This window comes from Tachyglossus aculeatus, chromosome 22, assembly GCF_015852505.1.
Source record: "Tachyglossus aculeatus isolate mTacAcu1 chromosome 22, mTacAcu1.pri, whole genome shotgun sequence".
NCBI lineage: Eukaryota > Metazoa > Chordata > Mammalia > Monotremata > Tachyglossidae > Tachyglossus > Tachyglossus aculeatus.
The window spans coordinates 21,521,700-21,538,565 of NC_052087.1; the positions used below are offsets into that span (position 1 = coordinate 21,521,700).

At 43.5% G+C, this 16,866-nt stretch overlaps 1 protein-coding gene across 1 annotated transcript; it reads left to right on the forward strand.

The window, feature by feature from the left end:
* Positions 1-2,623: 2,623 nt before the first annotated feature.
* On the forward strand, positions 2,624-16,281 carry RAG1 (recombination activating 1). The gene is made up of 2 exons (XM_038764613.1): positions 2,624-2,831; positions 12,673-16,281. The coding sequence occupies exon 2, from the start codon at positions 12,692-12,694 to the stop codon at positions 15,830-15,832; it is 3,141 nt and encodes a 1,046-aa protein (XP_038620541.1). The 5' UTR covers positions 2,624-2,831; positions 12,673-12,691; the 3' UTR covers positions 15,833-16,281.
* Positions 16,282-16,866: the final 585 nt, after the last annotated feature.

The window sequence follows — 16,866 nt, forward strand, 5'->3', positions numbered from 1 at the left end:
ACGATATTAATAACAATGGAAATAAAAGTAAGCAAAACGATTTAGAAAAATGGGTTGGAAATGGCTTATTTCAAGGAGTTAGGAAGAACTGATTTATCTCAACATGAAACAAGTGTTGCCTAGTGGATAGACCATGGGCCTGGGAGTCAGGAGGACCTGGGTTCTAATTCCTGCTCCGCCACATCTGCTGTGTGACCTTGGGCAAGTCACTTAGCTTCTTTAGGCCTCAGTTATCTGTAAAATGGGGATGAAGACTGTGAGGCCCATGTGGGACATGGACTGTGTCCAACCTGATTATCTTGTTTCTACCCCAGTTTCCACCACATAGAAAGTGCTTAACAAGTACCATAAAATGATCAGACAATAATGTTTGATCTATCTAACCTCCCCATTTCAGGTGAAACAAGCCTCAGGTCCTTGTTTCCCTAGGAATGATTAGTAGGTCTTTCATCCTTTGAATCACTGTATCCAAAAGGCTGGTTGTGGCAAAGTTGCGAAAAGCCTGAAGCTTTGCCTGGCACTGAGCATTTAAACACCAGGGCCCACAGCATCTAGAAAGAAATAACAACTGGAGATTGCTGTTTGTATCAATCATGCCACTTGGAGGACATAATGCAGAATTTCCTTTTCTCTGCCAAATGAAGGTGAAAGGATAGTAATTTCAGGAAAATCTCTTCGCTATTGCGAAAACTCAGGTCTGCCGGGGGTGTCAAATGTTTTTGCGAGATTGATGTAAGCAGTAGAGTGGTCTTGGTGTTTCTCCCTTGATGTCTCCTGTACCTGTTGTGTTGCTGTGATGATGACTGCTGTGTTGTATTGTATTTTGATCTGAAGCCACATTGAGATTCAGGTGTTTTATGGTCAAAGGGCCTCTTCAACAGACTCATATCTTGCCAGCCATGGAGAATAGAGAGTTAAGCCCTCTAGAATGTAAGCTTGTTGTGGGCAGGGAACATGTTCCAGACTAAGCCCCCCTTTTCCTCTGCTCTCCTCCCCTCCCCATCGCCCCAACTCCCTCCCTCTGCTCTACACCCTCCCTCTGCCCCAGAGCACTTGTGTGTATATATAATTATTGTATTTATTTTATTAATGATGTGTTTATATCTATAATTGTATTTATTTATATTGATGCTATTGATGTCTGTTTACTTGTTTTGATCTAGAAGTCTCCCCACTTCTAGATGGTGAGCCCGTTGTGGGCAGGGATTCTCTCTCTTTGTTGCTGAGTTGTACTTTCCAAGTGCTTAGTACAGTGCTGTGCACACAGTAAGCTCTCAATAAATGCAATTGAATGAATTAATGAATGTCTAGCAAGAAGCAGTGTTGCCTAGTGGAAAGAGCAGGGGTCTGGGAGTTAGATGACCTGCATTCTAATCCCAGCTCTGCCATTTGCCTGCTGTGTGATCTTGAGCAAGTCAGTTAACTTCTCAGTACCTCAGTTGCCTTATGTAAAATGGGAATTGGGTTCCTGTTCTCCCTCCTACTTGGCCTGTGAACACCACACAGGGCGGGGACTGTTTTCCACTTGATTGGCTTGTAACTACTCCAGTGCTTAGAGCAGTGCTTGACACATAGTAAGGGCTTAACAAATGCCATTAAAAAACAATAACAAAAAGCTCTGTTGTATTGTACTCTCTCAAGCACTTAGTGCAGTGCTCTGCTCACAGTAAGAGCTCAATAAATACCACTGATTGATAGTCTGGTACCCAATATTCACAATCTATCTCACTTTCTCTTTCTGAAGATACTGGAATACTTTAATAGGGGTATTTCTTCAGTGTTCCTGAAAGCCTACAAATGGTAGAAGCTTGAAGAGACCTTGTAGTGGAAATAAGAACATGTGGCAGAATGGAATCCATCACTTACTGAAAGATTCCTACAGGATCATCATCTCTTCACTTCTGCCATGGCTCAGACTCATGCATGGACAGTTTCCCAGCTGTGAAGACAGGCTGGAATTGTAATATTGAACCTGGGCCCTCCCCTTTACCCCTTCTAGACTGGGAGCCCATTGTGGGCAGGGATTGTCTCTCTTTGTTGCTGAATTGTACTTTCCAAGCACTTAGTAAAGTGCTCTGCACACAGTAAGCGCTCAATAAGTATGACTGAAGGAATGAATGCAATAAATGGGTCCCCAGAGAGGTGGAGTGGCACATAGAAATGTTTTAATGAGATGCACCTAATTTTTCTCCATTTTTTGCCAAAGTATGCGGGAAGGTATTGGATAGGATTTAGAAACTACTGTTCAAGTCCCCTTGGCTAGTTAATAATAATAATAATAATAACAATAATAATAATAATGTTGGTATTTGTTAAATGCTTACTATGTGCCAAGCACTGTTCTAAGTGCTGGGGTAGATACAAAGATAATTAGACAGTCCCAAGTGGGGCTCACAGTCTTAATCCCCATTTTACAGATGAGGGAACTGAGGCACAGAGAAGTTAAGTGGCTTGCCCAAGGTCACAAAGCTGATAAGTAGCTGAGCTGGAATTAGAACCCACAACCTCTAACTCCTAAGCCCGGGCTCTTTCCACTAAGCCACGTAGTTCTCTCTAACTGCCTTTCCCACTTCTCCTATTATGGCTGTCACTACCCATACCACAGCTCCCATCGCTATGACAACTTCCCCATCCCACTGGCCAAATAAATGCCAATGGAAACCCTCTCAATTCTACTCCTTTACTCTTACCCCTACACTCAGGTATCTCTCCTCTTGGACCTACTGTTCCAGGTAACTGGTTCTTTCCCTCTACTGTGAGCCGAAGATTGGGAAAGATGAGTTTCCCTGGCACTTTCAGCACTTCAGAGATTTCCCCGCCTCTGGTTTTGGGTAAGAAATCTCCCAAAAGAGCCTATGGTCAAATTTGGCATTACTTACTATTCATTCATTCAATCATATTTATTGAGCGCTTACTGTGTGCAGAGCACTGTACTAAGCGCTTGGGAAGTTCAAGTTGGCAACATATAGAGATGGTTCCTACCCAACAGTTGGCTCACAGTCTAGAAGGGGGAGACAGAGAACAAAACAAAACATATTAACAAAATAAAATAAATAGAATAAATATGTACAAATAAAATAAACACATAAATAGAATAATAAATACATACAAACATATATACATATATACAGGTGTTGTGGGGAGGGGAAGGAGGTAAGGTGGGGGGGATGGGGGAGAGGAAGGAGGGGGCTTAGTCTGGGAAGGCCTCCTGGAGGAGGTGAGCTCTCAATAGGGCATTGAAGGGAGGAAGAGAGCTACTACCTCACTGCTGGACAAAGAATGAAAAAAAGAGTCTCCAAGTTTGTAACTGAATTGATTGATTGATAAATTGATTGATAAAAGTTTTATCATCTCTTCATTCATTCATTCATTCATTCAATCGTATTTATTGAGCACTTACTGTGTGCAGAGCACTGTACTAAGGGCTTGGGAAGTACAAGTTGGCAACATATAGAGACGGTCCCTACCCAAGTACAGCGGGCTCACAGTCTAATGCATCTATTTATTGGATTTATTAAACTGAACCTTTGTCAGACTAAGAGAATTTTCTCAGGAGACATCAGTGAGGCCTAGTGGAGAGATCTCAGGCCTGGGAGTCCCAGGACCTGGGTTCTAATTCCAGCTCTGCCATTTGCCTGCTGCATGATCTTGGGGAAGTAACAACTTCTCTGGGGCTCAGCTCCCTCATCTGTAAAATGGGTCTTCAATTCCTGTACTCCTGCCTGCTTAGGTTGTGAGCCTCATGTGAGGCAGGAACTGGATCTGGCTCTGTTATCTTGCTTCTACCCCAGTGCTTAGTGCAATCTTTAGCATAGTAAATGCTTAACAAATTCTTCAGTTATCATGATGAATGGCATTTGAAACACCCTGATCCCTCTTGATGATAAAGTTTCCTCAAGCTTTTAGGATATGAGAAGCACGGGCCTGGCAATCCTAAGGAGAGAGGTCAGAAGAACGTCAAGCTGGGAGGTGAATTCCCCGAGAGTCAGGGGAATACCTTTCTCCTGACCAGACATCTGCTTTTCCTGATCTGATGTCTGCTTTTCCTCATCTGTGGTAAAATTTTGCAGAAACGATGATTTCCACTTGGTGGCATCAGTCGTATAGAAAACGGGTGAGCTGTGACACCTGCCTCAACAACAGCTTCCGATTCCAAAGGTTCACTGACAATGTTGCGAGCGGTGGCCTGTTGCTAATGCTTTATCAATTAATAACAAACTCGGAAATGTACTCCCAGGCAGGTTCACACTGACAATTACAAGACAATCTAATGAAGGTGCCGTGGGCAAGCTCAAGTCCCTGACTTTCCTCTCCAAAGAACGGAGAGAAGTTTGAAAGACCATTGCACTTGCCTACCAACCCAGGCTATCTCGCTTCCATCTCTGCAAAGGAAGCACAGAAGGCTGAGCCATGAGGATAGTTTACATCCATGGCCGTAATATGTTCTGGAGATAGGTGTACTAACTTGTTTTTAAAAAGTAATAATCCATATTGTCAGCAAACTGCATCTGCTGGATTTTGATAAGGGCGGAAAATGCAGCATGTCTTGCAGCAATAGATTGTGATTGATATCAGTAACTGGAGCTCATTGCAGTCTATGAAAGAATTGTATTTGAAAAGGTCTCTCAAAGGGCTTGTCGGGGATAAGTGAAGCTAGACTTTTAGGAGGTGAATGGGGGTGGGAGAGATGGCTGAGAGAAGGAAAATCAAGGGGCATATGCCTGGAAGTGCTACATTAGTTAAGGGACTGTCAGCAGTTACAGGATTATCCAAAGCTAATAACTCAGCTCTTGGGCTTTGCTACTGGCTGAATCTTGGCACTGAATTTCTCTGACTACAATTTGCCCTTTCCCTTCTTTCCCTCCTGCTTAATCTGGCCTGGATATGTCTGAAGGTTTTTAATTTTAATTTGCTTGGAACAACATGGAGTCCCAGGTAATTCTGATTTTGCTCTTTCACAATCGAGTCCAATGGAATTTCTCCAGACTAAAGAGCTGTCAGGGCTCTTTAGTCTATGGAGATGTCTAAAAAATATGAGGAAGGAAATAGATCTAGCCATCAGAGGTGAATTCACAGGTTTTGGACTCGCCACTGCCAAACAAGGTGACATTTAACAGCTCATTCGACAAACTAAATTCCAGCTCTAAAAAACTAAAAAGGACCTGGGAAAGACAAAAAGAATGATTTCATCTGCTCTTTTTTTGTGTGTGGTGGGGAGAAATGGATATTGTACTCTTCCAAGCACTTAATATGGTGCTTTTCACACAGTTAGCACTAAATAAATACAATTGAATGAAAGGAGTAGCAAAAATGTCACAACATCACAATAAGAATGGAAAATAAGGAAGGAAAATGCAGTTTTTCATGCTTCTGACTAATTCAGTTCCCGGAGTCTTATCCATATAAGGAGCCTGGAAAGATTCAAGTTATCCCTCTCTGGGAGTGTGTGACAAACTAGAGCCAATCCTCAAAATACTTTGACAGTCACCTACTTAATAAAAATAACTGTGGTATTTGTTAAGAGCTTACGATGCATGAAGTACTAAGTACAGGATAATCAGGTCGAACCCAGTCCCTGTCCCAAATGGGACTCACAGTCTATGTAGGTGGGAGAACAGGTATCTCATCTCTATTTTACAGATGAGGAAACTGAAGAACAAAGAAGTTGTGATTTTTCCAAAGTCACACAGCAGGCAAATGGCAGAAGTGGGACTAGAATTTAGTTCCTCTGTCTCCCAGGTCCCTGCTCTTTCCACAAGGCCAGATTTCTTCCCTAGAGCATCTAGAACTGTAAATTCTTAATGATGCACTAGGGGTGAACTAGGTAGTTTTCCTGCTTGCTCTCTGAGCATTCAAGTGTCAGGGGAAGGGAAGGTTTTGGGAGGTCAAATGGGAGAAGGCAAATGGATGGAAGGTCTTTCATCTTTTACTTTATTTTGTGTCTATCAATCAATCAATCATTCAATTGTATTGAGTGCTTACTGAGTGTAGAGCCCTGTAACAATAATAATTATGGTATTTGTTAAGGACTTACTATGTGCTGACCACTTTTCTAAGTGCTGGGGTAGGTACAAGATAATCAGGTTGTCCCATGGTGGCCGGGGGAGGGGGCGCATCGTTTTAATCCCCATTTTGCAGATGAGATAACTGAGGCACAAATAAGTTAAGTGGCTTGCCCCAGTTGACACAGCAGATGTGGTGGAATCGGAATTAGAACCCATGTCCTCTGACTCCCAAGCTTCTTCCCAGGTTGTACAAAGCACCTGGGAGAGTACAACATAACAGAGTTGGCAGACATATTCTCTTCCCACATGGAGCTTACAGTTTAGAGGGGAAGACAGACGTTAACATTAATAATGGATATATGTATGTGTTGTGGGATTGAGGTAGGGGTGAATAAAAGTTCAATTCCGTGGCAAACTTCACAGAAGTGCTACCACATTATCTTCTCTTCACAAACTCACGTTCTTCTTCAGCCACCAACTGTCTACCCTTCCTCCTTTACCAAATCTTTCTTCTTTCAGAGCTCACCTCAAAATTCAGTGCTTCAGAGGGCCCCCTTTTAACCTCAAAAGCGTTCTTATAGATTATGGTTTGAGTTGATATCAGGTTCGCAAGTTCTCCCCAAGCCACACCCCACAGCCCATACTGTGGGGAGATTTGCAAGATCCATTTGCCTCTCCCTCTGGACACATGCTTCTTTCTCAGTATGAACTTTCCTGACCCTGACATTTCCAGAGCAGTCCTGGTGCGGCTGTGGCAGGCTCAGAGCGGGCAGACTGGAGGGGTGGTGAATGTGGATGTTGGTGAAGTCTCCGGATTCCCAACCTTTACAGCATTCCAGTGGGAATAGACGGTTGCTTGAGGGCCTGGGTTTGAAATTTGCACTCCTGTTTGGGGTCTGCAGCAGATGATTAAAGAAGATGCCAGTTCTTCCGTAGATAGGCTGTCCACTTGCTCTTTCCATTTTTCTGCAATAATAGTGTGAATTCCATGTCTTAGCCTGAGCTCCTTGGCAAAAATTGGATTTTTCTGAGTGCTCTCAGGATAGAACTGACTCAAAGACTGAGTTCCAAAGTGCAGTTGAATTTAGCTGTTCACAGACTGCAATTTTGGCTAGTGTTCCAACCTGACTATAGCTAGACTGTAGTTCAGAAGCTTGATATCCATCTGGACTTCATCTAAAACCAGAGATTACCTAGAGGGTTTCATGTCTAACACACTAAAGTGCATCAGCAGATGTACATGAATAATAATGATGGGTCTAGGTTTCATGCTGAGATGAGAGGAATGCACTCTAAGTTAGGACTCAAGGAATCAAGGTTCTAGTTCATGCATCAGTGCATCACTGTAGCCAGAGCTGGAAAACTCTTTGGAAATAAAATACAATAATTTAGCATCTTGCAACCCTTTAAAAATCTGTTTCATCAAATTCAGAGCAGGAAGCCTTCAGAAGAGGCAAAGGTCTCAAAAATGTAACCCTTCTTGGGTATCCACGAGACACTCCCTTTGGCCAAGCTCCTTGTCAGCCAGGTGCCAGCTGGAGTTGGGTCTTCTGCACTGTGATTGGCTTAGAGCAATTAGTGGTTAGCATTGTTGTGGTGTGTGGATGCTGGGAAGGGCCCAAGGGGCTAGATAAATAATTCAGCAGTTCACTTTGTAGAGCACATGAGAGAAGGAGAAGGAGAAGGGACCTCGCTTTTGATCTTGAGAGGTGCCAACTGAACTTAGACACTGCCACGCAGCCTTGAGAGCCAGGTAAAATTCTATGATTTTTAAGCTCTGTACAATGTGCCTCTTTAGGAAGAGTGTCTGGGGTTTGCTTGGAGCTTTTGAGAAGGGGTTGAAAAGAAATCTGATTTTTCTTTTCAATGCTCTAAGTACTTCAAAGGTAAAACATATATATTAAAGGTTTAAGGAGAAAATATGAAATGCAAAAATTTCCAGGAGTGGAGAAATTACAAGCCTTTATGGGAAGGAAGAGATTTAGGGGGCATGGTGAAGGGATGGGGGTGTCACAGAAAAACACAGACTCTAGTTGATGTTTCCATGAGGTTGTAGGGTATAAAAGTATAGCAACTGTGGTATTTGTTAAGTACTTACTATGTGCCAAGCACTGTACTAAGTACTGGGGTAGAGAGGTAGAGACAAGGTAATCCTGAGCCTTGTTTCCTGGGTGATTCTAAACCAGACAGAACAGCAGAGAATATGCTATGGTGGCTGTGTTGATTTTATAGGTTAAAAAAAGAGAAGAAATTTATTTGGAATGTTTTCCCATCCAAAGGGGAAGAAACGTTTTAAAGATTTCCTCCCAGGAATGCTAAGTTTTGTCCAAACTGAAGAATTCTCTGAAGTTTCTGTGCAAGACTAAGATGCATTAGTAAGCAATTGCTCTGCAAGTACAGAGAATCTTCTATCTTCACCCATCATCTGTGCTTCGGGGCTGCAGGGATTGGGGGTCCTGAGTGAATAAATAATAACTCTAAAAACAACACCCTCACACATCTTCTCATAGGATTCCAAGCCGTTCGTCAAAATGAATTAAGCAGGGAGAGTTGAATTGAGCATCCTTGCAGCTGGTCTCCCAGCTGGGGTAGAGGTGCTGAGGCTGCAGTCATGTGGCAGAAAGATAACGGTTGCCCGGATCAAATCCCCTTGCCTCTCTTTCTGCTTTGGATTGGGGATTTAGCTGGGTATTGTTTCAGGCATTAGAGGTAACTCCAGGACAGCGCTCATCAGAGGCTGTCTGAGTATTAGACCAGATAATGCACACAGATAAAAAAGGCTCTGGAATGAATTTTGGCTTATCAAGAATAAGAACCATACAAAATCGGGGCAAGTCACTTAACTTCTCTGAGCCTCAGTTACCTCATCTGTAAAATGTGGATTAAGACTGTGAGCCCCTGTGGGACAACCTGATCACCTTGTATTCCCCCAGTGCCTAGAACAGTGCTTTGCACATAGTAAGCGCTTAACAAATGCCATCATTACTATTATTAATTGGGGTTCCATTGGCAGACGATACTCAACAATCTTTCCTTATTCTAGCATGCCAACTGAAGGCACATGCCTCAGTTCCCTCTCCCCACCCCCTTACGTTTTCTAAACGAGATGTTATCTAAACAGTAGGTTTTGAATCTGAAATATGTGGTATTCAACCTTAAGTCTTTGGAGGATTGCAAGAATGGAAAGGCATCTAAGATATTGTTGCAAACTTTTAAAATAATAATAATAATAATAATGATGGCATTTATTAAGCGCTGACTCTGTGCAAAGCACTGTTCTAAGAGCTGGGGAGGTTACAAGGTGATCAAGTTGTCCCACGGGGGGCTCACAGTCTTAATCCCCATTTTACAGATGAGGTAACTGAGGCACAGAGAAGTTAAGTGACTTGCCCAAAGTCACACAGCTGACAATTGGCAGAGCGGGATTTGGACCCATTACCTCTGACTCCAAAGCCCATGCTCTTTCCACTGAGCCATGCTGCTTCTCAGTACACAGTAAGCACTCAATAAATATGTTTGGGTATTTAGGAACAATTGAGTACATAGGAATCAATCACTTCTATGAGTGGGCACCCTGAAAGTCAGCAGTAAAAATCATGAAATGAGATCAGGAGGGGTTAATTATTTCACTCAATCACTCAGTCGTATTTATTGAGTGCTAACTGGGCACAGAGCACAGTATTAAGCGCTTGGAGAGTACAATACAACAATAAAAAGACATATTCCCTGCCCACAACGAACTTACAGTTTAGAGTAGAACCCCAATAGCCTTTGATCCCGTACATTTTTTTAAATGGTATTTATTAAGCACCTACTATGTGCCAGGCACTGAGCTAAGGGCTGTGGCAGATGCAAACTAATCAGGTCTGTGTCTCATGTGGCGCTCACAGTTTTAAACCCCGTTTTACCGATGAGGTAACTGAGGCATAGAGAAGTTAGTTGATGTGCTCAAGGTCACACAAGTGTTGGACCTGGGTTTAGAATTCAGGTCCTCTGACTCCCGGGCCTGTGTTCTTTCCACTAGACCACACTGCTTCCCTGTACATCAATTTTGAAGGGAGAGGGTGATGTAGCTGTCCTCAGCTCTGGCATAAACTGTGGGACCCAAGGGAATGGGAACTAAAAGCAGATCGTCAGTCTACATTGGTGGCAGACAGACAGGCCAGGAGGCAGGAAGGATTTCTTTTGCTCGAAGTGTTGGGCAGTTTAAGAGATTGCTCTCTCTGTTTTTCATCAATCAATCAATCATTCAATCAGTGATATTTATTGAGTGCTTACTCTGTGCAGAATAATATATTCCAGGCACTGTACTAAGCACTGGGGTGGATAAAAGCAAATCTAGTTAGACACAGTCCCTGTCCCTCGCTGGGCTCACAGTGCTGTTCTAAGACAGTATTGTTCTAAGCCCTTGGAGAGTACAATGCAACAGTGTTGGTAGACACATTCCCTGCTCAATAGGAATATACAGCCTAGAGGTAGCGTCCCAAAATTATATTTAAGTGGGGGCTGAGAATGCCTGATAACAGAGGCAGAACGACCAACTTGGAAGGGCAAGTAAAATACATTGAACAGTGGACAATCCAGCCAATGGAACACTTTCTAGCAGAACTGAAGAAGTGGCCTGCTTGAGAAGGTCCAAATTAATTAAGGTGTGAATAGATATATGCTTGAATCATTTTGATGTTTAATAAAGCTTTCAAAAATAGTTTGGAACGACAAGAACATCATGCTCTGCATATGGAGCAATCAAATTGGGTGTCCTTTTAACCAACTTTTAGAAAGTTGCTTTTAATTTTTTAATGCATAAAAGCATTAAAAGCATAATGCATGAAAGTTAGATCAAGCTTCAGTAGTTTAAAGGAAAGGCTTGAAAAGAAGAACCTGCTGGAAGGCCTCTGTAATACTGTGTGTCTTTCCAAAGAGGTGGATTTGTCTGAATTGTAGGAATGTGACTGATAGTTTATTTCAAATGCTCAGGAAAAGCATCTGTACAGTTCAGTTGCTTGGGGAGAAAGGGCATGGATTGGCAAAGCTTGTCTAAGTCAGGGTTTCCCAGCTGGTGTGTCAGAACATGTGGTGTCACTTGGAGAGCTCCCAGGTGTGCCCAGCAATTAATCTGATTTTATGGCACGTACACAGGTGTGCTCCTAAATGTGTTCATCCCATGACCTTGTTTGTTCTAATTCATTGTAAAGTCATGAGCAGTCTGGGAGTCCCCCTTTGTTTCTCTGTTGCTTGGCCTTATAACAACCCTAATAATAATTTTTAAAATTATATGTATTTAATGCTTGTACTTCGTGCCAAGAACTGTGCAATGTGCTAGGGTAGATAAAAGAGAATGAGATCAGATGGAGGAGTGTACTCGCAGATTGGTTCTAATCTCTATAAAGTGCCTCAAAACATAGACGGTCCTGCAGGAGACATTAAAACATAGCAATGATGCTACTTATAAATCAATGGTACATATTGAGCACTGTACTGAGCACTTGGGAGAGTATGGTATAAGAATTTAGAACACTCTCCCTGCCCACTTCCTGGGTGTTTCCTACATAAGTGCTGATCATGATAACGATTAATGATCGATTAAAACCTAATAATGAGTCTTTTTGTTCAGGTCACCAGATCAGCGCCATACCAGTTGGACAAAATAATTTAGGAATCTAATAAACAAAGGTTTGGTGGTAGGATCAAGAACCGTCCTCAGTGATCTGGGGAGCATTGTCACACGAAATGGTTCTTCTAGCTTAGACCCGGGAAAACAACAAGCAACTTCCCACTATTCAATTTAGTCGTCCAACAAGGTATACCATTGTGTTTGAAATCATTTTAACCTTTCCCATCAAAATATTTTACAACAGTGGTGCAAATCATACTGCGTTATTTCATAAATTTGAGGAAATGAGGTGGTTCGTCCCGTGTAGGCATGACCTTATAATATAATTAGTTTGCAGTTTTAATTACTGAGGCTCACATCAAAATAATAAGTATAAGTTTGCATTCATAATCATAAAGCACTGTCACTTAAGTTAATTACAATCTTTCAAGTGTTGAATAACGGTTTCTCTAGTCCACTTAATCACTCCTTTATGGCCAGATTGGAAGAAAATAAACAATCAAACTCCTGGTAGTCTTTAAAAAAGGGGGGAGAATCTAAGTTGACTGTTGCCAGTTTAATAACCAGTATTCCCAACATTGCACATAACTTGGGTAGCTCATTTTAATAAATGTATAAACTGTAGACCATAAGCTCCTCCTGAAGACCGTAAGGTCCTTATGGGCAGGAGTTTCATTTGCCAACTTTGTTGTGCTTTCCCAAACACTCTACACACAGTAAGTGCTCAATAATAATAATGGCATTTATTAAGCGTTTACTATGTGCAAAGCACTGTTCTAAGTGCTGGATGAATATTCATTCATTCATTCAATCGTATTTATTGAGCGCTTATTGTGTGCAGGGCACTGTACTAAGCACTTGGGAAGTACAAGTTGGCAACATATAGAGACGGACCCTACCCAACAACGGGCTCACAGTCTAGCACTGATTGATGGATTATATGGGAGCCACCACCAAGGGTTATTCATCATTCACTTGGATCTTCATTAGAAGAATGTTTCCCATTCATTTAGTACAATTTTACTTAAATCATCTTCCTCTTTTCACCATCAGATACAGCATCCTTACTGGCATGGAAGTGCCCATTCCCACCAGCTTGGGCCTCACTCCGGTGACTGGGGACATCCCGTACATCAAATTTTCTGAATGGAAATTCAAGCTATTCAAAGTGAGATCTATTGCAAAACCCTCCTCGGGAGAAGCCCAGCCAAGAAATAAGGAGGACCCACCCCCCGAGAAGTCCATGCTGGGGAACACTTCAGCTGTCTTGGAAGATGCGAGCAGCGCAATAATGGACAAGCCAGCCAAGGCTCAGGCAGAACTCTGTTCTCTTCTGAAGGCCTCAGGAAAACCCACTGAGGATGAGAAGGCAAGAGAAATTGTAAGGCACCAGGCGAAGCTGCAGCAGCTCTGCCGTATCTGCGGAGTTTCCTTTAAAACTGACCTCCACAATAGGAAGCACCCAGTGCATGGACCAGTGGATGGGAAAACGCAAGCCCTCCTGAGAAAGAAGGAAAAGAAAGCTACTTCTTGGCCAGAACTGATCTCCAAGGTCTTCAAGATTGATGTGAGAGGGGACCTGGACACAGTCCATCCCACGCAGTTTTGCCACAACTGCTGGAGCATCATCCACAGGAAGTTTAGTAATGCCCCATGTGAGGTGTATTTCCCAAGGAATGCCACTATGGCATGGCACCCTCACACATCAGCTTGTGACCTCTGCCACCCCACGCACCAGAGACTCAAGAGAAAATGCTGCCAGGTGAACCAGCAGCTCAGCAAAAAACTCAAGACTGGGCCAACTCAGCCTAAGAAATCCAGATGGACAAAAGGCCAAGCTCGGAATCCAAGTGGGCACCAGAGTCTGATGAAGAAGATTACCAACTGTAGTAACATCCACCTGAGCACCAAGTGTCTGGCGGTGGACTATCCAGCAGACTTTGTGAAGTCCATTTCTTGCCAGATTTGCAAGCACATTCTGGCGGACCCGGTGGAAACCACTTGCAAGCATTTATTTTGCAGAACTTGCATTTTTAAGTGCCTCAAAATTATAGGCAGCCACTGCCCCTCTTGCCAGTATCCTTGCTTTCCTACTGACCTGGAAAGCCCAGTGAAATCCTTTCTGAATATTTTGAACTCCCTGGTGGTGAGATGTCCAGCTGAAGAATGTGACGAGGAGGTGAGCCTGGAAAAATACAACCATCACGTTTCCAGCCATAAAGAAACCAAAGAGACTTATGTGCACATCAACAAAGGTGGCCGGCCCCGCCAGCATCTCCTGTCATTGACCCGACGAGCTCAGAAGCACCGCCTGAGAGAGCTCAAGCTTCAGGTCAAAGCTTTTGCGGACAAAGAAGAGGGAGGAGACGTGAAGGCTGTGTGCCTGACCTTGTTCCTGTTGGCGCTGAGAGCTAGGAATGAGCACAGGCAAGCCGATGAATTGGAAGCAATTATGCAAGGAAGGGGGTCAGGGCTTCAGCCAGCTGTTTGCCTCGCCATACGTGTTAACACCTTCCTCAGCTGCAGCCAATACCACAAGATGTACAGGACTGTGAAAGCTATTACTGGCAGGCAGATCTTTCAGCCCTTACACTCCCTCCGCAGTGCCGAGAAGGTCCTCTTGCCAGGCTACCATCCATTCGAGTGGGATCCACCCTTAAAAAATGTCTCGGCTAACACCGAGGTGGGGATCATGGATGGGCTCTCTGGACTGCCAGTCTCAGTGGACGACTATCCCGTAGACACCATTGCCAAAAGGTTCCGCTACGACACGGCCCTAGTCTCTGCCTTGATGGATATGGAGGAAGATATCCTGGAGGGCATGAAATCCCAAGACCTCGATGACTACCTAAGCGGCCCCTTCACCGTGGTGATCAAAGAGTCTTGTGACGGGATGGGAGATGTGAGTGAGAAGCACGGGAGTGGGCCGGCAGTCCCTGAAAAAGCGGTTCGCTTTTCTTTCACCATCATGAATATCACTCTGGCTTACGAGCAAGAGAATGTAAAGATCTTTGAAGAGGCCAAGCCCAACTCAGAGCTGTGCTGTAAACCACTCTGTCTGATGTTGGCTGACGAATCGGATCATGAGACCCTGACAGCCATCTTGAGCCCACTCATAGCGGAGAGAGAGGCCATGAAGGACAGCGAATTGAAGCTGGAGATGGGAGGCATCCTGAGGACCTTCAGATTCATCTTTAGGGGCACCGGCTATGATGAGAAACTTGTCCGGGAAGTGGAAGGTCTTGAGGCTTCTGGCTCAGTCTACATTTGCACTCTCTGTGATGCCACCCGCCTGGAAGCATCTCAGAATCTCGTCCTTCACTCCATAACCCGGAGCCACGCTGAGAACCTGGAGCGCTATGAAGTCTGGCGGTCCAATCCCTTCCACGAGTCTGTGGAAGAACTGCGGGACAGGGTGAAAGGGGTTTCGGCAAAGCCGTTCATTGAGACCGTTCCTTCCATAGATGCGCTCCACTGTGATATCGGCAATGCGGCCGAGTTCTATAAGATTTTCCAGCTGGAGATTGGGGAGGCATATAAGAACCCCAATGCGTCCAAAGAGGAAAGGAAAAGATGGCAGGCCACCCTAGACAAACACCTCCGGAAGAAGATGAAGCTGAAGCCGATCATGAGGATGAACGGCAATTTTGCTAGGAAGCTTATGTCCAAAGAGACGGTTGAAGCAGTCTGTGAATTGGTTCACTGTGAAGAGAGGCATGAAGCCCTGAGGGAGCTGATGGACCTTTATCTGAAGATGAAACCAGTGTGGCGCTCATCCTGCCCCGCCAAGGAGTGCCCAGAGTCTCTGTGCCAGTACAGTTTCAACTCACAGCGCTTTGCCGAGCTCCTGTCTACCAAGTTTAAGTACAGATATGAGGGCAAAATCACTAATTACTTTCACAAAACTCTGGCTCACGTTCCTGAGATCATAGAGCGGGATGGTTCCATTGGGGCCTGGGCTAGTGAGGGGAATGAGTCAGGGAACAAACTGTTCAGGCGTTTCCGAAAAATGAATGCCAGGCAGTCTAAGTGCTACGAGATGGAGGATGTTTTGAAGCATCACTGGTTATATACTTCTAAATACCTGCAAAAGTTCATGAATGCCCATAATGCCTTGAAAAGCCAAGGCTTCACTATCAACCCAGAATCAGGTTTCGAGGGCTCCCTTGTCTTGGAGGATTCTCTGGAACCCCTAGATTCAATGGAACTCTAAATGGAGAAACCTGCTGAGAGGTGATTTTGCAAATCAATCTCCCTGTGGGTTGCAGTGAGGTTTAGCACAGTCTGGGGAGCTTTGACCTTTGGGTGTCAGAGGTAATCCCCACCCAGGAGAAGGGCTTGGTAGGTACTGGAAGCATGGATGGTGGAGGCCAAGGAACCATTAAGTATTGTTGGTTCTAATTGGCAGACCACTAGAGAGCTCAGAAAAGGAAAGGAGGGAATTGCTTTTTGAGGACTCGGTAGTTCAAGATTCAAACTACAGGGAGTCAAGGTAATAGACAAGACGTATGTATGCATGGCATGAGGGTGAAACCTAGAGGTTGTGAGAAAGCTTCCTAAGCAGATTATCTTGATTTGCATCATTATGATTTATTAACCATTCTAAAAATGATATTATATGCTGTTTTTAACCATCTATTTTTCTTACATTTCCTTTTTTGATTTCACCATTTTAGTTTTATTTTGTTTTCCTTTTTATTCCAAATCCTTCCAAATTATTTTCAAGTATCCTGGATGCAGAAGTGCTGAGGCCACCAGCTCTGGGTTTATAAGGCAGCAGACCATTTTCAATGCTCATTGTCATAAATCCTGAATTTTAGAAAAACCATTTGAAGATGGAAATTATAAATAGAAGAATTCCACATATTAGACCCAGATATTCATTCTATTCCTTTGGCTACAGATGTTTAGTAAAACTGACTATAAAAGAAAGTACCGATCAAAAAAAAACAAGCTAATTGAGCAATGCTATTCTGACTGGAGCCAGAGTGATCAACTTTTGAAATGCACAATTTTGCTCGCGTAGATATAAAATAAATGCTTTACTGCAAGCTTGCTACTAAATTTCATTTACAGGAAACTTGGATCATTTCACTAAATTCGGTTTTAAATATAGAGCTTCCTCTTCCGCAGTGAATTGCTGTTTCTATTATCTTTTCCCACTTTCCCTGTGGTTAAATTGGATAGAAAACTGTAACCTTGTACTTTTTCCTCCCTGGCTTATAGGCGGAGCTCATCAAAACCCGT

What these genes read in the sequence shown, in the direction of transcription:
- RAG1 (XM_038764613.1), top strand. Translation starts at nt 12,692, where the DNA reads ATGGAAGTGCCCATTCCCACCAGCTTGGGCCTCACTCCGGTGACTGGG.